Source organism: Heloderma suspectum, chromosome 2, assembly GCF_057233095.1.
Source record: "Heloderma suspectum isolate Gila_16-S chromosome 2, 16-S_ref, whole genome shotgun sequence".
Classification (NCBI taxonomy): domain Eukaryota; kingdom Metazoa; phylum Chordata; class Lepidosauria; order Squamata; family Helodermatidae; genus Heloderma; species Heloderma suspectum.
Window position 1 is genome coordinate 219,993,969 of NC_139459.1, and position 27,868 is coordinate 220,021,836.

Consider the following 27,868-nt stretch of genomic DNA (forward strand, 5'->3'; position numbering starts at 1 on the left):
TCTTGCTGCCTGAAATGGAGCCCAAATTGTCTTGTTCCCCCCCCCCTCCCGGAGTGAGACTGGGGGAGAAAAAATCTCGCTGCAGCATTCAGGCACCAATTCCTGCCTTCAGGTGCTATCTGAAGCTGGTTGCTTCACCCTGCTGAATGGCAGGCCAGGCCCTCGACGATAGGCCACACGCACTGGCTATCCCCTGGGTTAGAAGAGAAAGGGACTCTATCAGAAAGACAAAACAAGAAAATATGGCCAGTAAAGACCCTGCCCCAGCCCCCTTTAGACTAGCCCTGCCTCAGAACACATTGTGTCATTCCCTCCGCCAGGCAGGCTGAACTCTCAGTGATACAGTGTTTGCTCGTGGTGCTTATCTTATTTTGCTAGGGATATGGTGCTGCTGATTGTAGGCCCATCAAAGGAAGTCCACTCTATGACGTGAGTAGCACAGCACTGCTTAGCAGGAGGGATGGATGGATAAAAAACCTTGAAGTGCAACTTTGCTGTTGTTGGTGAAATAAAGCACGTATCTTTCAGTTAACTTGATTTTTTTCTCAGACCCTATTTCTTATTCCTTGCTCATTCTTTTACAAACACACACATACACGGCCTGCAAAAGGAAGTTGGCACATGGGACTAAAATTGACTGCTATCAGCTAGTTGAATTTCCACCTTGGCCGGACAAGAAGCAATAGGCACAATGGATCCCCCTCCCCCCCCACCCCCCGGCAAGACCTTAGCCACCATAGGAGGCAACTTGGATTCCAGACATCCCAGCGTAAGAGAGAATGCCAAGTGAATGCCACTGCTGGCACACGACTCCGCAGCCGTTGAAGGAGAACCCCTCAGTGGGGCACAGGCAGAGTGGTGAGGCGGAAGAAGAAAGCTGATAAGACATGATTCAGTTGCCGCCAATTCCAGATACTTGCGACTCTTTCCTGAAACTCCCTTCCCCTCCTTGTCATCCAGATTTGAAGAGGGATTTGTTTGCTGGTTGTGGGAACCTTGAACCTAATCAAACACAAGGGGTGTGTGGAATGTCCAGCACTAAAGATTAGCCCTCCTAGATGGAACATTAATGGATGGAGATTTAACTTGCTTTATGCAGGAGGGCTGGCCCTTATCCCTAATGTAAATAGAGGGGCTCAAATTCACGCTATGACTTAATATATAGGCTCAAGAATTCTATAGACTGGGGAGCATTTTTAACACAAGCAGTCTGGACAGAATCAAGCATACCATATGTGCGGTGCAACAGCCTTTCTCCAACTGCTTCAAGGACAAGGTGACCTAGAAAGTTCTCTACAATTTTCTGCTGCAGGGGGGTGGGGTGTCTATTTAACCAAGAAAATGAACTTTCTGCATGTTCTCTATTCCTGCTCTCGAGTGAGAGGCTGAGGAGCTCTCTAGGCAAACCCCACACAAGCTTGTAGCCTCTGGCTCAGCAGGGAGAGACTCCTCCCATGATTGCAGATGTGCTAAATGGAGAATAAAGTTCCTCCGTCGGCCCCATGGCATGGTGAACAGTCACACAGTTCCAGAATAGATGCAATGAAGCAACCCACAAACAGGAATGCTGCAGTGCTGGTTAGCTGCCTTTTTATTTTTTGGAAGCACCAAATGCTTCCAATCCCGAATTCTGTGATGCGATTACATTCTAAGAGGGGCAAGGCATGGCTTCAGAGAGGATCAGCACTTGATTCCTAGTCAGGTGTGGGACTCGTGCAGAGGTCTGACCTGGGCATTTTGTAGTATGGTAACAAATGGGGCAATTTGCCACTGTTGCTGAATTTTTTTTGCAAGGGTTGCCATCTCTTAGAACAACAACAACCCAACTGGCCATTGTTTATTTCCACATGTTGATTCATTGACTGCAGGAGTGCAGAACCTCTTTCAGCTTGAGGGCCAAATTCCATTCCAGAGAAGCTCTCTGGGGCTGCATTCCAGTGGTGGGTGGGCCCAAAGGCAAAAGGAGTGGGGCTAAAGTTACCAAAACCACCAGCATATTTTAGCCTAAAGTTCTTCCTGCCAGTCAGTAAGCTTTAGGAAAGGCAGTTCAACCTTTTAGAATGGGGGAAGATGCCCCAAAGTTGGGAAAGCTGGGATAAATGGTTGTAGGAAAGCAGGTAGGGCAAAGGGAAGGATGTGAGGCTATTTGAGGAACCCCAGAGGGTTGGACTGAGACCTCAGGCGGGCTGGATTTGGCTTGTGAGCCTGAGGTTAAACACCTCTGATTTACTGGTTTAGGATTGCCTGACATTGAGGCAGTGGTAATGGTGGTGGTACTGTATGAGCCAACTAGGTAGCGAACAGCATTACTATGGGCCCGAACTCCAGGGCCGGCCCTACCATTAGGCAACGTGAGGTGTTCGCCTCAGGCAGCTGAACTGGGAGGTGGCAGCAAGGTGTTAGAAGAGAGAGCTGTGGGTCACACAGCCTGCCCTATACCTCCTAAGCTGCCATTGCCAGTGTTGAAGAAATATTCAATTACCAGCCAGTCAACTTCTGAATATGGAATGGGAGGGGCGCCATCTTGTCCTTTGCCTCAGGCAGCAAAATGTCATGGGTCGGCCCTGCCTAACTCTCCCATTAGAAGGAAATAGGGATCAGCAGCTTGCAGCCCTAAGAATGAATCCACCTCACTAACAGGTTATGAGATGGCTCCCTAACTTATTAACCCTTCCTTGCCCACACAAGGTCACCAACTGCCTCTCCAGGTGGCACAGACCATTGCTACAACTTTATGCTGGCTGGACTCAGAAATGTTGATGGAAGGGAAGGTGAGTTATGGTGGCCATGGGAAGTTATAGGTGCTAGGCAACTAGCCACAACTCCATTGTTGGCTGGGGGTGATGGGAGTTGTAGTCCAACACATCTGAAGGGCACCAGGCTGCACTATTGTTTTCAGCGGCAATCTGGAAGTAAGAGCATCTGTTGCCAAGCATCTGCCCACATAATTTCCTGCTATTTCCTATTCCCTTCCATGACTGAAGGTGCATCAAGGCTGGTAGTTTTTTGGCTATCTACTACAGATAATCACATGAGCAAGTAGTACAGTCTTTTTTTTAACTGGGAGGCTAGTATGCTGCAAAGCAAAGCTCTGTCTGCCACTCCAGCGCCATCCTTATTTGGGTTCAAAGGAGTGGTTTTGTGTTTTGGAGCTCAGATCCTACTTCTGTCTTGTAATTGGGTTCTTGGGAAGGTTACTTTTCTTTTTGTCTCACTACTTTGCCTTCTGGGAAATGAGTTCTTTACGACTGGCCATGCCCACTATGGCAGCTGTTTTATGCATGGGCAAGCCCCACCATGACAGCCATTTTGTGGCAGCACTCACAACATTCTCTCCAAATTCCAAATATGCCCACCAACCCAAAAAGGTCAAGGACCCATATAAACCTAGCACATTTTAAGAATGAAAACACTAAGCCCACAATTCTCAGACGAGGAAGTGCCTATTATGTGTGGGTAAACCTTTACCTTTACCTTTTTAATGAACAAAGAATAAAATTGGGCAGTGAGGAACAAAAATGTAATGGTAGCAGAATGGGACAAGAGTACAGATTTGGATGTATGATCCACAAAGGGTTTTGTTATGTATCCTAGGGGAGGGAGGGGAGGTACTGTGGCTTAGTTATTGTTTTGAACCTTGGCCACTCCTGTAGAGTTGGGGAGTAGCAGCAGTGGGTGGAGCTTCTGTTAAGTTCTGCAGTTCTGTGTGTGATAGATATAGGACAGTTGTGTTTGAAGCCTGCTGAGTCTTACAGTCATTCCTTCTACCTATATGACAAGTTTGTACATCTTTTTGCCATGGTGAACTCTGTCCTCCATGCTGACCTGAGTTTAAAATATTCTGCTTTGATGAATGTCAGTGGACCAATCCAGGTCAGCACAATTCCTGTGGAATTTGATACACCAACTCAGCACCTACTCTAAGATCTAGAAAAAGAGATGTGATACCCCAACCTGTAGATCAATTTTCTGCCAGTGTTGTGGTTTGTTGTTTTTTTTAAAGTCTTCATAAAGGGACTATGCCAGGGGTAGGAAACCTGGTGCCCTCTAGATGTTTTGGACTACAACTCCCATAATTCCTGACCATTGGCCATGCTGGCTTGACCTTACAGGAGGTGTAGTTCAAAACATCTGGACAGCACCAGGTTACCTATCCCTGGTATAAGTATTGTCTTTTTGGGTCCTAGCATTTGAACTCTTAAAGGTGTTTTCTCCTTGAAATGGTGTTTTAGAGCCTCTGTCATCAACTAGTCTTGCTAGATGACCACTTTGTGGTGGGCCAAGGAAGGCCCCAACCTCATCTCCCTCTCCCTGAAAATGACCTACTCCAAGTCTCATTATTATGGATGCAGCTTGTCGACATCACCCACTTGCCCCTTCTATTGACAACATGGGGGCTACATGGCAGGGGCAGCCCTACTATTGGGGAGGGTGAAGCAGTCACCTCAGGCAGTAGATGCTAAGAGGTGGCAGCACGGAGTTGGATTGCTGTGGGCCACATGCACCCCCTAAGCTAGCCTGCTGCCTTCAGGTGTGGTGGAAGATGCTGCCCCATTACCAGCGTTGACGGATGATTCCATTACCAGTCCAGTTGGCTTTTGTATATGGAATGGGAGGGGGCACCATCTTGGCCTTTGCCTCAGGTAGCAAAATGTCTTGGACCAGCCCTGCTGGATGGCAACATCCAGGGAGACAAATTTGATCTCGGAGCTGCCAGTTACTGACCCCTATGCTGATTCACTCCATACGAATCGACTTGCAACTAGATTATAACTGCATGTTTGGATATCCTTAGAAGAGTTTACCTGGATCACCACTGCGCTACACATATGATTGCAACCTAACCAGTTTTTAAACTGTTTTAACAGTTTCTGCCTCCTGGCAGTTTTTTCTTTCTTTGTTTGTTTTAAACAGCTCTTCTACAATGCTAATCAGTAAGATATTTAAATGTGCGTACATCTAAATCACACATACAAATAAGCAATGACCTTTTGCTATATAAGGAGAATGAGCCGTTCCAAGTACAAACAAAAGGCACCCCTGTTCCACAGAATACATTTTTTTCCTTTGGCAAATATTGCAGGTTGTTGAGGAATGGCCCAAAAAGTCAATAAATTAATATACAGTGGAATTTGGTTAAAATTAACTCCAATTTGAACAGTTCTACCAGTGTTCGTATCTATCCAATTTGGCTGATTTTGTCTAGCACATGATATGAAATTATGACTGAATGCATCAATTCCACAAGCAATGGTGTTTTTTTATGGGCACTGACTGAACAAAACATCCCAACAAACAAGAACATCCAAACAAAATAGCTATTATACAAATTATGTCAAATCGAAAATTCACCAGGTAACTCATAAAGGCAAGGGGAAAGTCCCTTTCCTTTATGACCCCAAAATTAATAGTCAAAACACTTGAAAATGTGAACTATGGCTTCTCTAATTTACATGTCCATTGAAATCAACGTTGACACACACAGAGAGGCACACACACACACATGTGTGTGCGTGCGTGCGCGTGTGTGTGTGAGAGAGAGTTTGTCAAGTGATTGTGGACTGGGTTAGAGCCATTTCTTGGACTGCAAAATCCACATGTGCTTCCCTTCTTATGGCAATCAACTAGATTACACAAGATCCCTAAAGCAGTGACTTCATCCCAAATTGTGCATATTAGAGAGTGGGATGCTTCCAGCTGCTTCCTTGAGTTACAACGAACAAAATATAAATTCCCTTTCTTAGTTTCACTACACAAACCAGCAATGGCTTAACATCACCAAATGGAGGAACTACCATTGTTTTATGGGGAATAGGTGCTCCAAGAGACATGAGGGCTCATTCAGAAATCTCTCTGCCTGCCAAGACAGCATTTATTTAAATATCTGAGATCTTCGGAATTTAGAGCAATATATCCTGCTAAAAAACGCTGCTCCTCCCGGCTAGAGGTGCCTCCCATGATGGATAGCAGATTCCTCCTAATGCAGAGTAGAGTTCTGCCCTTCCTCAGCCTGGTGCTTCTAGATGTGTTGGAGTGCAACTCCCATCAATAGCTATGTTGTCTGGGGATGATGGGAGTTGTCATCCAACACATCTGGAGTGCTGCTGTAGGTTGATCTCCTGCTGGCCAATGCAGCATGTCAGGGCTCATGCTAATGAAACCTATACTACAGGGTGCTGCAGGAGTAAATGCAAATAAAAGAGTGTACCCAATGCACCCAACGGCCTTATGAAGCATGCAGCAGCTCTGACATTGAAATCAGAAACGGAAGTCCCGGGAAGATTAAGCCGAGGTGCTAACGGATCGAAAGATTTGTGTCTGGTGTTGAGCATGCCGAATCAGCTTGCCTAACTCCTGCAATCCACACAGGGAACGTTGCAGTCTCTGTGCTGCTCCTCCAAAAGGGGACATTTTCCAGTGTATAACTAAAGTCCAGCAGCAAATATAAACATGTAGTGCAACAAACACTAGTCCAAATGGACTAGCAGGATCAGCAGAGGTGGCACAGCAACTGCAGCACATAACCAGCAATGCGGTCAACCTACCCTCTGTCTATCAGAAAGACTTCCCATTGCATTGCCTGTTTTGGCACCTTTTTTTGGCGCCTATGCTACCAAAAACACCTTCGTAAAACCAGCATTGTTTGCATTGCCTAGATATTAAACCTGCTCGTGCTAGATGTTTGGTTTAGCATCCTGGTGGCACACCCAAATCTCACTTTTGCCTTTTGTCTAGGTCCCCAGTGAATGTTAAAATCCCACCATCACTAATAGTAGCTATTCAGACAGAATATAAATAGATGGAAAGCATGAAAATTTTACTCTGATCACTCTTTTAGTTTTCCATTAAAGGAAGATAACTCAGAAAAACATCAGGGCATTCTCATCTGTGATCCAGTGAAAAGCTCCAGGTGGTTAACTTTTTTTCTTCACTTCTCCATGATCCATTAGAGGACTAGAGCTACTAAATGTGCAGAATCCATTCAGACACACAAGACTTGGTGAATATCTAGCTGGCCTGGCAAACCAAAGGAAACACAGCAAAAGTCGCTAGCATTTTCAGAGGTGAACTGAAGAATTTGCAATACTTTTGGAGTTTATGGCAAGAGACACTACAGCTCAGGGGTAGGTATATAAACACTGCAACAGAGGCAAGAGTGTAAGAGACACTCCAGGTCTTCCTTCCCGTAATCTACAGCAGTGCTTTAGAATTACATTTGGCTCTCTCTGCCTTAAAAAGTCATTGCACCCCCATGTGCTCGCTCCGCTAGGTGTTCAGGGAGCATGTCAAGAATGGGACTGTTCTCGGAATACAAGTGAAATCTTTGATAGCTTTCAGAAAGACCCCTACTCTTGTGAGGCAGCCAAACGGAGCTCTCCCTTCCCCCTCAAAAAAGGCTTGCTAGACATTACCGTTTTCAAGGGACAATAGCCCCCCCCCCGCCGCTGCCTCCCCCGCCCCCAGGAATCTAAGGCTCAGCCCTATTTTCTTCCCTTCTCCTCTGGGGCTACTGTGCTCGCCCCAGCCCAGCCAACTGGCCCATTGTTAACAAGTGCGTCCAGCCGAGAAAGTGATTGATCATCAGGGAGAAAGGCCAGAGCCCTGACGGGTCGTTTAACAATTTCAATTAAAGACCACGGCATTCAAACGTTGACAGAAGCGAAGAAAGAGGGTTGGGGTTGTGTTTTTTTTAAAGGGAGAATCTGCTGCTGCTGCTGCTCTGGGTGACAGCTCCTATGGCAACTCAGCAGGGTCAAAAGGGCTCTCCCCAGAGAAGGTGCAAGGTTGGAAAAAGAAGCCCCCATTCCCTCGAGCTGAATTATCAAAAGCAGGGAAAGCCACCCTGATTCCCTGTCCCTCAGCTCAGCTGCAGGAATAAATAAACTCTCCGCTCCAGCCTCCCAATAATACACTGCCCACAGTTGCCATAGGGCCACCCAATAATGGGTGCTGTGACCCATTTGCAGAGCTACACTTTTCAAGCCATGCGCCGCCAGAGAACATGCCCATTGAATATTAAACTACATGTCCCCGAAGTTCCCGTTGCTGGGACTGACACTTGATTCTTGGTTACGTGCAGTGACTTTTTTTAGACACACGCGATCCCCGTGGGCTAATCAGAGAGACGCAGCTCTGAATCCACTGAGACAGCAGAAGCACTCTTAGAGAGATTTTAAGAAACTCAGCATCTCAGCCTGTCATATGGAACGGGGCACTTTAATGAGCGGCAAAATGCAGCAAACATTCTGCTTCCTATGTGGCATTTTGGAGATGAGTGAAAAGCGGAGGAGATCAGGGACAGAAGCCTTTTGCAAGGGAGGGGGCTGAACTCCACTACCGACAGGACAGTAGCAGCATCCTAACAAAAGGAAAGATTGTTGCTGGTAAAGCAGAGGTGGGCAACTTGTGGCCCTCCAGGTGTTTTGGCCTACAACTCCCATCATCCACACCATTGGCTATGCTGGCTAGGGCTGATGGGAGTTGTAGGCCAAAACATCTGGAGAGCCACAAGTTGCCCACCCCTGTGGTAGAGAAACACATTTGTAGTCCAAAATGTCTGGCAGGCACCAGCTTGGGGACAGCTGAGGGGAACTACAGGCCTCCTTACACCATGATTCATCTCTAAAGAGCCCCTTGGTGACGACCTGAGTTCGATCCCAGCGGAAGCTGGGTCTCGGGTAGCCGGCTCAGGTCGACTCATCCCTCCATATTTCCGAGGTCGGTAAAATGAGTACCCAGCTTGCTGGGGGAAAGGTAGTCATGACTGGGGAAGGCAATGGCAAACCACCCCGCTATAGTCTGCCATGAAAGTGCCAGCAAAAGTGGCGTCCCTCTAGGAGTCAGCAATGACTCGGTGCTTGCACAGGAGGAACCTTTCCTTTTCCTTGAAGGTAGAAGCCAGGCTTATTTGTGCCCTTCCCAGGAGAGAGGGACCACTATCCCAACATACCTCAGCCAAGCTGATCTTTTACTTCAGAGGCATTGGTTTCTTTCTCCCTTAATTTTCTTATGCTACGTATATAAAGCCAATATCCTCCATTATTCTTTTTGTCCCACCAGAGCTGCCCTAGTTGCCAGTGGTCCATTTAAACTCAGCATCCTGTCTCCAACGGTGGCCCTTATCCAACACAGCAAAAGGTGTCATGTGATGCAAGGCAAACACTGGAAGAATCCCTTCACCTCGTTTACTCCCAGCTTCTGGCAAGCAGGTGTCAGAGATGGTTCCTGAAGTTTCACTTGCACTTTGACCTTCTGGAGCCTTAGTAGACTCTCATCCTGCCCCTCCCCACACCCCAATCTCTTTCCTGGCAGATTTTTTTAAAATAATTTTTTAGAAAACATTTATTTTTAAACTAAAATTATTTATTTTTAATTATGTTTTCATTAAAAAAAAAAAAATCAAAGCCTTAGTAGACTCTCATCCTGCCCCTCCCCACACCCCAATCTCTTTCCTGGCAGATTTTTTTTTTTTAAAATCTCACCCGTATATCTGCCACAAAACCATTCAACGGGGCCTTAGATTTCAGTTTCCTTTGATCCCATAATCCCCACTGATATCCCCCAATGCAATCCAGCTCCTCGTGTCAGGGGCAAGAGAAGGTTTCCCTGGTTGCAGCTTCTGGGGCAGCAAAAGCATCTGTTCCTTAAGCCCAGTGCTAGGGCAATTCCCTACATACTTTTCCCAATCAGTAGGAGCTTTGCAGTGTTTAACCCTGGTGCTTGATCTCCTTTTCATTTTCTTAATCTTCAGCCTAACTATAGTTTCCTATTAATGAACACATGACCACCAAGCTGCTCTTACTCTCACCAAATCATTTCTTTTGATTAAGCCCACCCCCAGCTACAACAATGTTTTGTTTCAAAGGGATGCACCGGATACATGGGCGCCTGGAGTCTTCCAGCCCATGGTCCAAAAACATGGGCCAACAGAGAGCAAGCCAAGCCTCCAAACATTCCTTGGCCACTACAGCCACACAAAGGCTGGCAATAATATGTGGCAACCCTGCCAGAGTTCATGAAGGGGAGCACCATAGCAGCAAGACAAAGATCCAACCAGCAGTTTTGGAATATGGTCTGCAGAGCAGGAAGGAGAAGTTGGCAGTTTCCAACTAACATGGCCACTTACACATCACCCGAAAAAAGGAAATGCATCACCCCCCAAAAAAAGAAAGAACAGAAAGAAAGAAAGAAAGAAAGAAAGAAAGAGAGAAGAAAAGAAAAGAAAAGAAAAGAAAAGAAAAGAGGAGTTCTCCCTGCTTATGGTTCTTTCTCTTTAAATTGGATTGGATGGTCCTTCAAATAGAGGACTGTGGTCTGTATAGTAGGAGATATGGCCAACCTGTTTAAACCTCATACACTCATAACCTCATAACATTTCCAGTAAAAGTTTATGGCCACAATCCAGCAGAGTTGGGGGCACTTCGGTGCATTGATTTCAGTGGGATGAGACTATATCTGTGTTAGATTGAGCTAATGACTTCCCATCCACACACTCTAACCAATAAAGTACTGCTTCTTGTCTAATTCATCTTTCAATGTCCCCAAATTCAGATCTCAGAAATTCCCCAGTCATTAGGACTTGAATCCATCCAAGATAAATTTGCCCTCCTGCACCAGATATTACTTTCTTTTCAAACATCTCCCTCATAATCTTTGTGGAATCCTGTATGATTACTGTCGTCAGCCACTTGAACTTTCTAGCCCTTGGGAAGTTATTGGATTTTCATAAAATATGAATCACTGCAGAGGCAGAACCAACTGGTATTAAATCTCTCTCTCTCTCTCTCTTTTACAGATTAGCTATCATAATCAAGATGAATTGGATCTACATTCACAGAATCCAACTGTTAAAATAATCCACACACGTCATTACAGCAGTGCCAGGATCCACATCCTCAGCACTTGTACATCCCAAAATGTCCACACGAATGCTCCTTGTCTGTGCTGTATTTTACATTTCCTCGCCCTGCAGATCCAATGAGAAATCACACAGAAGTGTCCCATTTCTGCAGTAGTACCCTTTTGCATTCCTAGCATTGCGTTAAAACATCACATTCATGGAACCCATCCAGAGGATGCTCTATTTGTTGCAGTCCAACTTCCCCAACTGGGGCCCAGTAGATGTTTTGGACTAAAATGCCCAGAATTCCTGATTGTTGGCCATGCTGGCTGGGGCTGCTGGGAGATGCAAGTCCAAAACATCTGGAGGGCACCAGGTTGGGGAAGGCTGTTCTAGACGAAGCTGCTGGCCTCAGTCTTTGGCCAGGGAGCAAAATCCCATGATCCCTTTTGCTGTATTAGCCATTAGCAGCCACAAGACTCTTATGACCTCACCACTGGGTATTGACAGATCACAGAAAATTGCTGCATTGGAAATACTCACTACTTTTGGATGCCTTGACCTTAGCCACCAGTTTCTGCACAACAGGTACATCCCCACTTTTCACAGCCTGGATCAGCTCCTGCTCTCGCCCCATCATGAATGGCAGCTGCTCTTCTGATTTAGGAAGCCATCAAGGTGCTCCGTGTGCGCGCGTGTGTGCGTGTGTGCGTGTGTGAGTGAGAGAGAGAGAGATAACTAGTCAAGATAGACTCCAGGGAAATGGTGGGATGGGAAAAAAAGCCCAAACAAAAATATATTCAGAAATCCCACAGTACATTAAAAAAACAAAACAAAAAAACACGTCACTGTGATGATGTTACTGGGAGTTGCACTCCTTTAAAAGGGAATGGAGTGAAGCTGAAGCCTGTTAAAGAATATACAATCAATGAAATGGATAATAATTCAGTACTTAGGGACTGAATCCCAGCTGTTCAGAGAAGTCAGGAAGGAGAAATTAATAGTTTGTGAAAATGTCCAGGCAACAGGGGGGGATTGTATTTCACTTTTCTTGCTAAGTCAGGGTGTCTCAACAAATCTCCAGTTCTTCCTAGGCAGATACCAGCCCCCTCACAAGTCAGAGGTATCCTTTGGGTCTTCAGGTCTGTACATCCATTGTAGTTGATCAGGTACCTGTGAACAGAAAGGGCAGAATCAGATTTCAAAAAGGCTGCTGACTCATTGGAATGCTGTACTAAAACAAACCCTGGATTCCAGCAATGAATTATGCAGATTTGCTTATTTTCTCTTCATACATATGCTATATTCACATTTTAAAAATAATTAGAAAAATCCAAGAAGTAAGGCTGGGCTGAATGACAATGAACAGGCACTAGGTAACTTGGAGAAGGAGAGAAACCACATGAAGAAAGAAGTAGCAGGTGAGCTAATAAATGTAATCCTCTGACCACTGCAAGCATCACTTAGGGCTCCTTCACACAGAGCTTTTATCCTGCTATTGAGAGTGCTCACTCACAGAAGTTTGCAGGTCCTTTTCATGACGTTGTTAACCTCCAGGGCACATCCAGAGGTTTTTCCTGCTTATTTCGTCACAAAAAAATCCGGAACTAATGAACCATTTTTTAACTCGGAATGTTACATGATTAAAACAGCCACTAGATGGCACTGTTTCATTGAGCTCTATGGAGCTTCCTCTCAGCTATCATGTGGTCGCTTCAGGGAGCCCACAATAAAGGCAGAAAGGCTCTAGAACAGGAGGACTGTGGGGGTTTTCTTTAGTGTAAAGGCAACCTTGGTTTTCCTGTGTTTTCAAAGACTTTAGCAGAAACACTTCACCCATTTTCACGGCTTTTTGTTTTCCCCCCTGTCACAGCCTTGAGGTCTAGAAATTTGCTCTATTAATACTAATCAGAGTCAAGAGTCTCCAAATTCTGCAAAAGCTATTTGATATTATGAAATCCATGATGTGATTGCAGCCATGCGCATTCTTTAGACCAATTGTCTTATTAAGTAGCAACAGCACTTTTGCATCGCTCCCCTGACCCGCGCCCACTGTGGGCTGTTCCCAACTGGGAATCTGGTAGTAGTGGCAGGGGACCCCATGGAGGCTGTAAAACTCTCCACTGGGGCTCCATGTGACCCATGGGCCACATGATGCCCACCCCTGGTTTAATGTAAAGAAAGATGTCAGACCATCCGCATAATAAGAAGGGAGAGGCAAAGGAGAGAGATGAAGACAGGTGTGTGGGAAAGCCACATGACCAGAATGGTTGCATGTGGATCATGTAGGCATTTGTAAACAGGTGATTAAAAACAACCACCACCCCAACCTCTGGTCTGTATAATCAAGAACTGGATATAGCACTGAATGGGATGAAATATGTCTGCAGCATAATGGCTGCTACTGTGCAGTTGAGTTTTTGCTATCAAAACAAACGTAAACACCCCAAGTCAGGCTGGCACTGCTTCATGACAAAGCAGACTTCACCAAAGGGCACAGCAAAGGAAGGGGAGGGAGCAAGCTCCTCTGTCCCACCTACAGAATTTTGCTGGCCCTTGGATGCTGCTACGATGCGCCCCCAGTTAGCATCCAGTAGCGCTCCCCTGCCCCATGCATGATCACAGCCTCACCTTTGAAGCACGGAACCTGGGAAGGAAAGGAAGTTTCAAGTACCATTTCTTTGTCCTAAACTTGGGATATATGAGAAATTCAGTTCAGTTCAGCTTTGACCAGACATCACCGAGTTCACACTTCCCAGACCCAAACATGGATTCAAACACAAGCTGTAGTCAAAGTCTGCACAGTTCCAACCTTGCGACATGACCTCAGGAACCCGGCCCTCCAGAAAATGCATTTGAAAATGCGAATGAAAAAATGCATACTTTGGAAAAATGTGCTCAAACATCCTTTAATCTGCAGGAGAAAAATACGCGCATATCGAAAATGGGCACAATTGATGCGTAAGTTTTGGGACGTGTGCATGAAAATAGATACGCGGTTTTCTGCGAAAAGAAAAAAAAACAAAGCTCGAATCTGATGAGGACACAAATCGGAACAAGCTTTGAGGTGGAAGTCAGGGAACCTCCGAGCTTGGGCTTTTCTGGCATGCGCATGCCCTCTCTGAAACTAGGAGCTATAACTAGAGCTTCGGCTGTTGGTTGGTATAGAAATGTAAGAAATAATATAAATAAATAACCCCTAGAAGAGCCTTTCCCAACCTGGTCCCCTCCAGATGTTTTGGACTACAACTCCCATTGTCACTGACCACACTTGCTGGGGATGATAGGAGTTGTGGTCCAAGATATCTTGAGAGACCTAGGTTGGGGAAGGCTCCTTTAGAATGTAAAAAATAAGGAGGCTACAAAAGCTTTCGACCAAGAGCTCTCACAATAAATGCAAATGCATAAAATCAAGGGACTCTTTGGATGGGGTGCATTTCTAACATACTTAGTAACAACTAGAATCAGAGTCAGTGGAAGCCAGAAGGAGGTTATTTTAATGCAGGTGGATCTTCTACAGAATGAAAGATTTGGGTGGCAGATGATCCATCATCATTGCTCTCACTAATCTCTTTCAGCATATAAATTACTCTGGTTGTTATGATATTGCCCCATATTTCTAGCACACAGAATCTTGGGAAAATTACACAACCTCCGCTTGCCGCTTACTTTATTTCTATCTTTAGTAGGTTTTATTTAATAACCTTCCCCACACACACTCCCTTCCTTAAAGCTAGGGAGGACTTGAACTGAGGCTTGCACGATGCTTGGAGATCCTCTGATAAAACAGGTGACTTGAGGGTAAAAGCAATACGAATGTAATCATACAGGCAGAGATGGAGGTCAGTTACCATACTGATCTAGTCACTTACATAATCACTGTTAGAACATTCTCCACCCCCTTATTTTTATTTATTTATTTATTTATGTTTGTTTGTTTGTTTGTTTGTTTATTTACTTTATAACCTGCCTACATACAAATACTCTAGGTGGGGTAGAAAGTTAAAAACAATCTTACAAAAAATCCAAGAATAAAAACAACACAGCATAAAAACAATATATAAAAGTCAACAAAGAGGAATAAGAGTTCTAAAAAAGGAAGTGTCATCCCCCTTGTAACAGAACAGTACAAGATTGCTCTGTGGAATTAACCAACCTCCCAATTTATTTTCCTAAATCAGGAGAACTTATACCTACTAATATCTACCAATCCCCAACCCAGAATAGAAGAACTATGTATCTGGGCTTGGGGTGATCAGCAGAACCCCACTGAGTAGCACTGAATGTAACTGTGGCTTGAATCCGTCCATACACACCCACTCAAATCTACTGTCCAATTGCATGTACACATTACAAAAGGCCCTATTTTTCTAGCTTAGGGCTACTCACCAGCACCATCTTTTCCTTACCACTTTCTGCCTCTTACCACCAAGCAGTGCTGCTAAAGGAGAAGTGGATGTCAAAGCAAAGGACCCTTTGTTGCTACAGATATCTCTGCTCAGGAAATGCTACATCCTAAGGGCCCAATTTCGGATCTTGAAGTAGAGCATATATCAGTAGCAATGTTAATATTAGGGCTGTCACGTACGAATCACCAAAAAAGAGGACAGTGATTTTATTGATTTTATTGATTATTGCATTTATATCCCGCTTTTTTCCCTCTTGCAAGGATCCCAAGGCGGCTTACATAGTCTTCCTCCTCTGCATTTTATCCTCACAACAACAACCCTGTAAGATAGGTAAGCCTGGGAGTCAGTGACTGGCCCAAAGTCACCCAGTGAGCTTCATGGCTGAGCGGGGAGTAGAACCTGGATCTCCCAAGTCCCAATCCAACACTCTAACCACTGCACCACACTGGCTCTTTGTGTAACATTTGCATTTGCTAATTTGTATTGAGAGACGCAATGTTGTTGTTATTGTTGTTGTTAAAATAGAAATGCAGTACATCTCACCATAGTGTGGAAGACTGTGACCTGGTGATCTGGGTGCCTTGTTCAGCCTGTTGTTCAGGTGCTAACTCTGGATGGGCAACGTTCTGATGGTTCTTTATTTTTAAACTGGTATTGAACTGGACAGCCTTTCAAACAGGGACAGTCCTCTGTAAAAGAGAACTGGCCACCCGAGCACCCACCATCTTTTCCTAAACCAAAAGGATTTCTGCCTTTGCCTACCTAGCACATAAGACCTATATCATTGTTTATAGCCGTGGTTATTTAGAGCTGCTTCAGACATGATGGAGATTCAGGGCAGAAGCAGGAAGCACGTCTGGCTTCCTGTCTCCACCTTTCACCCTCATACCAGAACTTTTGCATCTCACCTCTTCCCCCTTCTATAGTCACCATCTTGCTCAAAGGTGCCCAACAGGCCAGCCCTAGCTAACCTAAAGAGCAGGTGAGTGAAACTCCACCTTAGCTTTACCACTTCAGACTGTGGCATTGGGGGTGGCAGCAGCACACGATTGAATGCTCATTCATATATATTTAAAAAAAACTGCCAGCACATTAAAAAACAACAATGCTGGGTGCCAGGGAGAAGGGTTGTACCGTAGTGACCCTAAACACACTAAACAACTCCTTTGAACCCACGGTTTGTTTGTTTGTTTGTTTATTTATTTATTTATTGCATTTATATCCCACCTTTTTTCCTCTTGCAAGGAACCCAAGGCGGCTTACATGCTTACATGATCCTCCTCCTCTCCCTTTTATCCTCACAACAACAACCCTGTGAGGTGGGTTGGGCTGAGAGTCTGTGACTGGCCCAAAGTCACCCAGTGAGCTTCCATGGCCGAGTGGGGACTAGAACCCGGATCTCCCAAGTCCCAGTCCAACACTGTAGCCACTACGCCACACTGGTTTTCAGCTCCAGTAGAAAACTACTTCACAGCAATCCCAGCTGCTGGTAAAAAAAATGTGTTGTTTTTTTTGGGGGGGGCAGGGCAGCTTGGTGGGCACCAAGAAAAGTGTCTTGGGGCCCATCAGTGCCCCCAGGCACCACATTGCCTTAGACCCTTTCCTTGACTTGCTGTTAACCAAATGCACAAATAATTCTTTTTGGCCACAGGGAAGCATTCTGCTGTGAAGCTCCCATTTTGCATGCAGTAGTATGGTCCAGGAAGAGTGTTATCATCTCTTCCCCCAGTTGTGTGAATTAGGCCTTAGTTTGTAGAAAGAGTGAGGGGATCTGGAAGCATCATTGCACATTAGCTAAATCCCAAGGTGGGTGGGATGTGATGGTCCTCCCAAAATGGCCCCCACCCCATGCTGCATCCTTGCTTCCCCCTGCTCTATCCAGACAGCTTGTGCATTTCTCAGATAAGGTTTCCAGGAATGGCAAATCTTATTCATGTTACAAACCTCAAGAACTGCATACTACACCAAAAAGCACACAGCTACGAGGAGGAGTGGAATTACATAACAAACTGATAGCCTCGTCTGAATTCCACCACTATCCCAGCTGAACAGTAAGGTTTTTTCCCCTTCTGGACCGCACTGTCCAGAACTCTCAAGTATGTTGCTCAGGGAAAAGTTATAAATGTTAACTCTTTTCCTAGGTGAAAGAAGGATCTGTTTAGTCCACAAGGCACATGTGAATTCTGCACTCAAAGGACAACTCCACTTCTGCAAGCAGACTCCACAAATGTGTGCACTGTATCACATAGTTCTGGCTGAAGAACGGACATCATCTTCCCTCCTTTTCGGCTGGCAAGGATTTCAGTGCAGAAGGCCTGTGTCACTGAAACCCACAAGGCAATGAAGGTGTTAGTGGCCCATGTAGCAAGACCCTGGGGCACCAGCGGCCAGGATCCAGCTGCTGGCATTCTATGGCCTTGTTTGCACACACACATTCATCAGTTGAAAATTCAAGCATTAAATGGTGGCCTGGTCTGTATGTGTGAAAGAGTCATTCAAGACTGAAGATCGCAGACAGAAGTTTTATTATCACTGCAAATGCAATCATTTTCAATGCAAGTGGTTCACGTGCTCCGCTGAGAATTATGAAGGGCAAAATCAGACATCATATGGAAGATGCACAGAACTGTCTCCCAATGATTTCCACCCTCTTCTTTCCAAGGAAAGGCAGTTGTGGAGGGTGTAACACAGGGGTTAGCAAGACATGGCCCACGGGATGCATGCAGGCCTGCTGGCCTCTTTTGCAGCCCCACTTGCCCCAGCACTGCACAGCAGCAGTGGAAAAAAACCCCTCTTTTAAAGGAAAGCTGGAAATTTGCTGCTGAATTTTGGTGGCATGGCGGCAGGAGCAACACAAAGGGGCGATTTTAAAGCAAAACAGCTCCTTTTTGCTGCTGCTGCTGCCACACCACTGCGATTCAGAGGCGAACCACAGATTTTCTTTTACAAGGGGGCTATTTCCCCTGATGCCATGCCCCTGGATTTCAGTGGTGCAGCATTGGTAGGGGAAGTGGAGGCAGGGCTGCAGCCCCTGATGGGGCTTGACGGGGCAAAGCAGCCCCACGATCCGTGGACATTGTCCACCCTGTTGCAAAGGAATGGTATGGCAGAGGGGCTCATTAATCCTTTGCCTTCCAGCCTTTTTCTTGCTCAAAATCCCATCTCTCCCCGCCTCCACTTCTTTTCCACCCAGTGGGAAAAAGGTATGGGAAAGGATGAGTCGTCAAGTAATGAGGCAGTAGGTTAAAATGGGATTTGACAAATTCATGGAGGACAGTTCTATCAATAGCTATTAGCTGTGATACCTAAATGGAACCTTCAAGTCCAGAGGCAGTATATCGTTCAATACCAGATGCTGGTAGCAAAGAGCTGGGGAGGGCTATTGCCTCCACATCTACTTGTGGGATTCCTGGAAGCCTGTGGCTAGCCATGGTTGGAACTGTCAGGGATGCTCTGACTTGGATTCCTGCAATAAGCAGGGGGTTGGGCTTGATGGTCTTGTAGGCCCCTTCCAACCCTACTATTCTATGATTCTATGAACTTAGACAGACCTTTGGTCTGATCCAACAGAGCTCTTCAGCGATGTGCATTCACGAGTGAACCAGCCCTATAATTATTACTCCGACTATATGGAAATTCTGTGAGAACAGCTAATGTTTGTGAAAATAGCTGGTGATGGAGGATCCTTTAATGCACCTGCTGTAATAGAACTGCACCCCCCACCCCCACCTGGCTGACACAGAGATGGGACTTCAGAATTAATTGGATGTGGGCTGGGATTTCAGACAGATTAAAGGAGGTAACTAGTCGCATATGGTCGCTCCCAGGCTGATTTAGGTGATGAGTGCGTTGCAGGGTAGCAGCAATAGAGGCAGAGACACCGAGGAACTGGGGAAGTGAAAATCCCGCAAGATGTGCCAAGCTAATCCCTTGGTAGGGTGCTGGGCTTGGCTTATAAAAACTGAGCAGGTGCAGCTGAAGCCTGTTTGTAAATCACACCCCCTCGCTTCCAGGTGCATGGGGGCCAATTGTAGTCCCTCCTTGCTGAGAGGAAGGCATTCTGCACATGTTCAGAGGCACTCACTTCATTCTTACTTCACAGATTCCAGGGTTTGTTTGTTTGTTTGTTTATTTATTACATTTATATCCCCCCTTTTTCTCTCCTGCTAGAATCATAGAATAGTAGGGTTGGAAGGGGCCTACAAGGCCATCGAGTCCAACCCCCTGCTCAATGCAGGAATCCAAGTCAGAGCATCCCCGACAGGTGGCTGTCCAGCCTCATCTTGGAATGCCTCCAGTGTGGGAGAGCCCACTACCCAAGGTGGCTTACATGGCCCTCCTCCTTTCCATCCCATCCTCACAACAACCCTGTGAGGTAGATTAGGCTGAGAGTCAGTGACTGGCCCAAAGTCACCCAGCAAGCTTTATGGCTGAGTGGAGTCTAGAACCCAGGTCTCCCGAGTCCCAGTCCAACACTCTAACCATTACACCATGCCGGTTCTGTGGCTAAACCCTTGTGGTCTCTGACTCAGCCCTAGTAAACCCTGGCTCAAAATAAGATCTGCTAGGGTGATCATACCTTCGATGTCAATTTAGTAGCTCTACCCTAATGACAACTTATTGCTGCTTCTGGACCTTGGAAAGGGCAAAAAAATACTCACTAGACATTTCCTTACCCTCTCCAACATATAGTACCTTGACATTTGGTATTCAACTCAATGAAAATACCAGAAAATGTAAAGAAATTAAAAAATAACATGTGTGCCACCCTGAGTTCCTTGATGGTTTCCTGGGTTTTGTGTGGTTGAAATGCCCCTGCTAAGGCTTAGCAAGAGCTAGAACCTAAAATATGCTGGTATCTTTGGTATTTTGGCCACACCCCTTTGGCTGTTGGCCCCACCCCTTTGCCTTCAGCCCCACCCACCAACGGAAGGCACCCCCCCCCCCATGAGCTTTTGAGAAACTGAATTTGGCCCTCTGGCTGAAAGGGGTTCAACACTCCTGCCTCAGTTGGAAGGGCAGAATAAAGATGATAGATAGATAGATAGATAGATAGATAGATAGATAGATAGGCGGGCAGAGATGGACTAAGGGCACAATCCTATGCATGTTTAGACAGAAAAAAGGCCTGCAACTCCCAGCATGGCTGGGGCATTCTGGGAGTTGCAGGCCTTTTTTCTGTCTAAACATGCATAGGATTGCACCCTAACTGAGGCCTTGCTGTCGGTTCTTTCAGGGCAGTAGTGGCCAGGGACTGGGCTTTTTCACCAATAACCCCCAAACCTTGGAACCTTGCTCAAAAGAGGTCAGGAAAGCTCCAACGGTGCTGTCTTTTCAAAAAGACTGTCACATCTTCCTTTTTCATCAAGGCTTTAAGTAAGGATTTAAAACCTTCTGAGGCTGCTTTGCCTTACACATGCTTTGCTTGTGATTGATAACTATTTGTACGTTTTGGGGTTTTGTGTGCATGTGTATGTGTGTGTGCGTGAGCCACTTTTAAGCTGTTGGGAAAGTGATTTAAAAGGTTTTAAGAAATAAAAGGAAGAAAGACAGATCTTCACGGTTTTAATGGAGCATTTGGCCTATTTACCTCAACGCCCCTTTGGGAGAAATGTTTGAACTATGGGCATGGTAACCCTCTTGAAGTTCTTGCCACAGTTCTTCAGGGTATGTGATAAGTTATCTTATTACAGTTCTCCCCTGAGCCCAGAACAATCAGGAGGGCAAGAATGGGGACAAGGCTAAAAAGGGGCCATAGAAACAGGATTTCTAGCACAATGTTTAAAAAACCAGGAATGTGGTACAGCTCTGGCATCTCTTCGATAGAGAAGTAATTCTTTGGAACAAGGGACATCCCTAAGGAATGCTCGACAATCCTCTGCTAATGTTTTGGCTCCAGTTTGCTTGCATCTGCTTTGCAGACTTCCTGAAGAGAGAAATGCTCAGCATTGGCCGTGGGGCAAAGGAGAGCCAGCACCTTACGGTATCCATAAGGAGGGGTCCCCACTGGTTTTTTGACCCAGACCTCAAACTGAGAACAGTCTGACTGGTCACTGGCACTGGTTTCTGCATCCTTAACCTGCCCCCTCTGCTCTTTCAGGAGCATCTTCTCTTCATTTGGGAAGAATAAACAGAGAGGTGAAGAGCTTGGCGAATCGGGGCAAATTAACTGCCAGAAGTCAACAATGACTAATCCCCATTAGTATCAGTAACTTAACACTCCCCACTTTCCATTGCTACACAAATCCCCATTTCCTTCAAGTTCGGACAAACCTGAGAATCCTCCTCAGCTGTTTACAGCCTTTGCATGGAGGTCATTTTTCTAACAAGATACACAAGCTGAAGACAGAAGTGTCACCTTAGTTGCCAATGAAGAAGTGATAAAGCATAATCCTTATCGCCTCCCCCAGATTCCTCACAGCCTCTGAAGGGTAAACTTCAGAATAGTGGATGGGGCATTTGCCCTTTCAGATGTTAATCAGGCACAATAGAAAGACTGAAATGTTGAAATGGTGTTGGGATGGGAATAAAATTAACCTCCTGACCACAGAGAATTAGGAGTGAACTTGACTCAGGAAGGGTCTAAAGAGAAAGAAGAAAGTACTTAAGAATGATTTACACAGCCACACAGATTTCCAGGAATTTGAATTTTTGAAGCAGATCCACACACCAACAGAGCTATGGTTATGTCAACAGAATCGAGCCGCTTGTCCGATAACTGATGTGTAGAAAGGATTAAAAGGATAGTCAGGAATCCAAGAAACCACTCTATCACAACTTGATTGTCCTGGAGGACCAAGCTCATATCAAGTCACATCAACAATGGAATGATCACAGGGTGTTTGCCCTCAGGCACTCAGAAGACACATACCTGAATTAATGCATGAATTAATGGAGATGAATCCATATGACTAGTTACTGAAGACTGTGCCTTCTTCAGATGCACAGATGATACGATAAGCTGGCGGGGTGTGGGTGGGGGAAATGAAAGCAGAATTACGTCTGAGCTCAGTCACAGATACAGTAGGCTTTCAAGAGATGCAAGCAGAGCACCTGCAAGCTCCAACAAAGAGGACATCTGGCACTGGCAAGGAAGCGCGCTGCACAATAAGGTGGAATCATATGGCGCTTTGTGCTAGTGGATATAGTGGGGTGGGGAGTCAAAAACCACCACAAGGAGGTAGCAGGGTGATGCTTAATAATCAGCCCCAGCTTAAGTTGGTTTAGGCCAGCCTTCCCCAACCTGATGCCCACCAGATTTTTGGACTACAATGCTCATCAGCCCCAGTCAGCATGGCCAAATGGTTGGGGATGGTGAGAGTTGTGTTCCAAACATCTGGAGGACCCCCCGTTGGGAAAGGCTGGCTTAGGAGATGGGGTGCCATTTAGACAGTGTAGGGAGCAACTCCGCTCATGCTTCAGACAACACATGAAAGATGAGGAACTTCATGAGCTCTTGCTGCCTTTGGTCTACACTTCAGATGCCCGGGTGCTGCCTCACTGAACTCTGAAGCAGCACCCCTGCTATTATGGGTCAGAAATTATTTAAACTGGCAACCTAGGAAGGAGAAGAGCGAATCCTGACAGGGCGGGTGTGCAGAGAGGTGATGGAGAAGGCCTTGAAGAACACTGTGATGCAGAGTTCAGAGTTATACAGGCCTCCATTCCTAAGAGGCCCAACATGAAGGCTCTGTTGTCTAATGAAACACTGCCTTCCACAATTATTTCCAAAAGGACAAAGTTATCCCAAGCCACAGCTGGACTGCAGGGCAGGCTTCCCAAACAGGGTACCCTCCAGAGGTGTTTGACTACAACTCCCATCACCCCAGCCAGCGTGGTCATTGGCCTGCTGGCTGGTGATGATGGGCATTGTAGTCCAATCCATCTGGAAGGTGTGCGGTTTGGGAGAGGCTGCCGTAGAGCCACTCTGGCAGGTCATATGGAAATCAAGGGGACTCAGCTGGCACCGGCTTGCAACACGTGGAGCACCATTTACAAAAGATGCTCCCAAGCCAAACAGCGAGTTGTTATTGCTTGGCTCAGATGCACCGTAGACCCCCGGCAGCTGGATGTCCTGAAGACATTGTGCGACACTTGCGAATTGAGATGGAAGACAAGATCACCCGATCTCTTGGGTTTATGAGTTTTGCTCTTCACACAGTGTTAGCATCGCCCCACCGCCAGAACAACCACTCTGCTGTGTTCGAGAGGAAGAACGAATTGCTCATCCAGGTGAAACCAGACCTGGGTGCAGGCTGGCAGCTACTTTGTCCACTGCAATGCTGTATCACAAAGCAGGTGCAAAACTATGCACAGAGCAGTGGGTTTTGGAACAGGCACAACTGTTGGGAGATCCAGACCCAAAGCTGAGGATCTCTCGGGGGCTGAACCTTGAGACCCAGCCTGGTGAGGTACCTGGGGCTATTTGTGATTAGGATCCAGAGCGTTCAGTGGCGGAGGGACTGTAGCTCAGCAGCAGAGCCCCTGTTTTGCATGCAGAAGGACCCAGATTCAATCCCTGGAGTGTCTAGCGGGGGTTAGGAAAGATTCTTGTCTGAAACCCTGGAGAGCTGCTGCCAGTGTCAACAATACTCGGCTAGATGGGCCAAGGGTCTGACTTAGTATAATGCAGCTTCCTATGTTCCTGCTGCCGGTCAGATTATATAATACTGGGCTAGAAGGACAAATAGTTGGAGCTGGTGTGTGACAGCTTCCTACATCCAGGAGTACCATGGACCTTCAGATGAGTAGCATTTAATATGTCAATAGCAAGAGGCCTGTGGCTTGGCTGCCTGCTACAAATATCAGTGGGGTCACAACCTTGTAAAGCAACAAAATGAATTGGGGTAAGGATTTCCACATGCTGCAGGCTTCTAGGTCAGCCAGGGTTGATCTGCATCATGAATCTCAAATTCACAGTGGCTCTTTAGGACAAGGGAAGATGGGCTATCCTGGCCCGGAGCATCAGAAATGGAGGGCCCAGGACCAAAGCTGATTTGGTTGGCATGGCAAAATATTGTTTGGGAGACAGTCACTGGGCTTAAAAATCACAGGGTTACATTTATCTGCAGCAGCTTCTGCCACAAGCCATCACTGGTAGGGAAGAAGTGGAACCTAGGGATGGCGGAGAATTCTGCCACGGACTCCAGTGAGGCCGGATTCTTTAGAATCCGGCCCCCCGGAGTCTGTGGCAGAATGGAGCACACACCTCCGCCTCCCCGGGGAATCCGTCCGGGTTGGATCCCTCTCGACCAGCCATTTGCATCCCTGTTCACACGATAGGCCTCGCAAATATTTGTGTAGCCTATCATGTCAAAAAACAGGGACGCAAATGGCGTAGTGGACGCCATTTGTGGCCGTAAAGGTGGTAGATTAACCTAAATGCAGCTGTAAATGGCTGCATTTAGGCTAATCTACCAGCTTTATGGCCACAAATGGCGCCTACTATGCCATTTGCATCCGAAGACTTACTTATACAGTGATACGGCATGGCAATGGCTGCTGGCTGCCCGTATTGACGAAATGATATGCGGAGCTGGTGATACGGAGCTGGTGGCCAGTTCCGCAGGATCAACAGAGTAGAGCCAGCCTGAATGGATTCCGGGGGGAGGGACGGATCGCCTCCCCCCGCGGGTGTATTCCCCTGCGGAACAACAGGTAGGGAATCCTCCCATCCCTAGTGGAATCTCACTTAAAAGCACAATACTAAAAGAAACAAACAACAACAACCCTGGGCAGACTTAATCCTGAGTCACTTTGCTGGCATACAAATGATTAACAGAAAAATTAACGGACAACCACTTTACAACAGTCATGGAAACAGAACATCTTATTCATTACAAAAATGGACCTGGATACATTTAAAAGCCATAAGGTGCAATGGGTTTTATTCAGCCTTATTCAAAGGATGTGCCAACTGAGTGCTTGGGATGGAGAATATGAACTACTGGCCCAGCATAATGTCATAAACTATTATTATACACTAGTCTTACAAGGATGTTTCACCTACATTACAGGCATATGTATCAGCAGAAATGTTCAGATGGGATTTTTTTAAATCCCCCTCTTTTTCTGAAGAACCAGAAATTACCAAAATTGGATCTGTGAGTTCAGCTATGGTGGATGTACTGAAAACCTTTGAGCAACCCATCTACTCAGATCCTATATTGACTGTCATAACTGGGCTCCAGATAAATAAAGATTCCAAAAAGATTCCCACTCACCCAGTCCTTAGGAAGGAATTAATCTGAGTCATGACTCAGCCTTAGAATCTGCTCTTGGTCTTGGGGAAATCAGCATTCAGTCACATGAAATAACAGCAGAGTGCCATGATGTATACATAACATGAATTTTCTTGAATATTAGGTAATAATTACAGCCTGCCTTGTACGTGTGGGTTAAGGGGCAAGGCTTCCAGGGTTAGAAGTCAGCCACTGAGATCAGGTGGCTAGTGAACCCACAAGGGATTTTTCATCTGGCACAGCCTATCTCACTTTCTTCAGCTATCTGAGTGTTTTCCACAGTTGTGCAATATTCCTCTATTTCTCCTGCTCCCATCCCCTTGGTCTGTTACAATCCAGACTCAATAAAATAATATCTCAATCCAGTTAACTTACACACAAAGGATCCTACTTCAGCCTCCGGATCGCTTTCAAGAGTCTACACTCCTATGAACTTTGCAATACTAACACTGTGGGTGAAGATCAGCAGATCCATCAAGACACACCCAATTGAGAATCTGATATACTAGAAGTAGACTACAACAGAGGGTTAAATTGGTTTTCCACCTTTACCAGAATCTGGCCATGTCAGATGCAGCCCTGAGATATGATACCCTCCACCACATCGGAATGTAGTCTGGAGTATAAAGCGATGGTAAACATCCCTCCCAACGGAGAAATCTAATCTTTCTATTCAGGACTGTACCTGCTGAACTCAAATATCTGAAACATTCCTTCCTCAAACAGCTTGGGAAGGATAAGGAAGGAGGGTGGGAGAAGAGTGGAGTTATGTAAGAGGAAGGCTACAGATGCTGAACAAGAGTTATTAAAAATGCCAGCCCTGTAGGGAAAGGCAGGAGAAACATTCCCTCAGCAGGAAAACAAAGCCCAAGAGCAAAGGTTGGCGTGGAGGCAGCCTTGGAATCACAACAGCAAACATTTCAGCTGTATCATTTTTCATGCAGGGGACACACATCAGAAAGAGAAACGGGGGGCGGGGGGAGGAAAGGAGCAGGGCACAAAGTCCTAAGACCTCCAGAGGTTGGCAACATTTCTCCCTCTCTATGATGGAAAACCAGGGATAGGTGTGTGTGTGTTTGTTTGTTTGATTGCGCCCAGAGACTGCAGAGAGAGCGAGTTAGAAGGAAACCAATTTGGAGAAAGGGGATGTAAGGAAGAGGGGGGAACATAATCGAATCATCAGGAGCGGCGCGGCAAAAAAAATCCAAACCTGGAACAAGTAAATAGAAGGGAGACTTTATAGACCAAGGGGGACAATTATTAGCATTTAATCAGAACGTTATCATACAGCCCCCGGGCGCGAAGATACATTTCTTGAAAGTTCTTTAAAAAGGAAAAGAAAAACCCAAACAAACAGCGATCGAACCAACTCTTGAATCACCAACTCCAGAGGCGGAGCGGGACGGAGCGGGACGGAGCGGAGTTTAGTTTTAGAAATCGGACTAGAGCCCGAGAGTTTGAAATCTACAACACAGATACGGAGAAGTTACCAAATAAGGAGAATAAAGGGGCGGCGGGGGTGGGGAGAGAAATAAGCCTTTGTGGGCAGCAAAGAAGGATTCGAACCGATTTCTTCCCCTCCGTCCCCTCCCACCCCCGCCGCAAATTCTTTCTTTCGCACAACTCACCTCATCAGGGAGATCCAGCGTTTCCAGCGTACAAAGTTGCAAGCCCCAAACCGAGTTCTGTCACCGGCCGGCCGGCCGGCCGGCTGGCTTTCTTTCTCTCCTCCCCCTCCTTCCACCCAGCAAAGCTGGCGAAGTAAAAGCCAAGGGCTGCGCTCTACTTCCAAGGCGCACACACAAATGCTTTTGATCTCTTCGCAGTCCCGGTGCTGGAGAGAGGGAGGGAACGAGGGCAGGAGAGGGGTGTGTGCGTGCGCGCACAAAGTCTACGGAACCTGAGAACTCGAGCGGAGGAAAGCTGGCCACCGCGGCGTCCCCGCTCCGCTCTTTCCAGATCTCGCATTCTTCTGTTTCCCAGGGGCGCTGTCGACCCCCGTTGAAACTGACTAGACTAGTCAGTTTCAAAAGGCGCCTGGGAACTCTTCTGTAAAGTAACCGCCGCCACCCCTTTTTCTGTCGCCCCGCTCCCTCCTCCCTCCCCCCCCCCCCGCTCCAGCCAGGATCGCTCTGTCTCTCCGCAGGAAATCCCTCCCAGGCTCCTTGTTCTTCCCTCCTGATTGGAAAAAGCAACCGGGGGGACGGCTAGGCGAGCTGGGCAGGGCCAAAGAACTGCCTGGCTGACGCTCACGGGCGGCGGCGGGGACGGATTCATTCAGGGGTTAACCCAAGAGGCGTGTGCGTGTGTGTTGTGAAGCGTGTTACCCGAGCCCTCGGCGCGGCTGGGGCATGTGCGCACAGGTAGGCGAGGTGCTG

At 46.4% G+C, this 27,868-nt stretch overlaps 1 protein-coding gene across 2 annotated transcripts in view; it reads right to left on the reverse strand.

Annotated features, from left to right (window-relative positions):
• The window catches only part of CASKIN2 (CASK interacting protein 2), a 105,727-nt gene extending 78,095 nt beyond the window's left edge, over nt 1-27,632 (reverse strand). For both annotated transcript variants that reach the window (XM_084838070.1, XM_084838069.1), the window contains exons 1-2: nt 27,119-27,632; nt 11,384-12,013 (exon numbers count right to left, since the gene is read on the reverse strand). In XM_084838070.1, the coding sequence (XP_084694196.1) occupies nt 11,384-11,480 (97 nt within the window). In that variant the 5' untranslated portion in view covers nt 11,481-12,013; nt 27,119-27,632. The remainder of the gene's footprint in view (nt 1-11,383; nt 12,014-27,118) is intronic.
• Between the last annotated feature and the right edge of the window lie 236 nt (nt 27,633-27,868).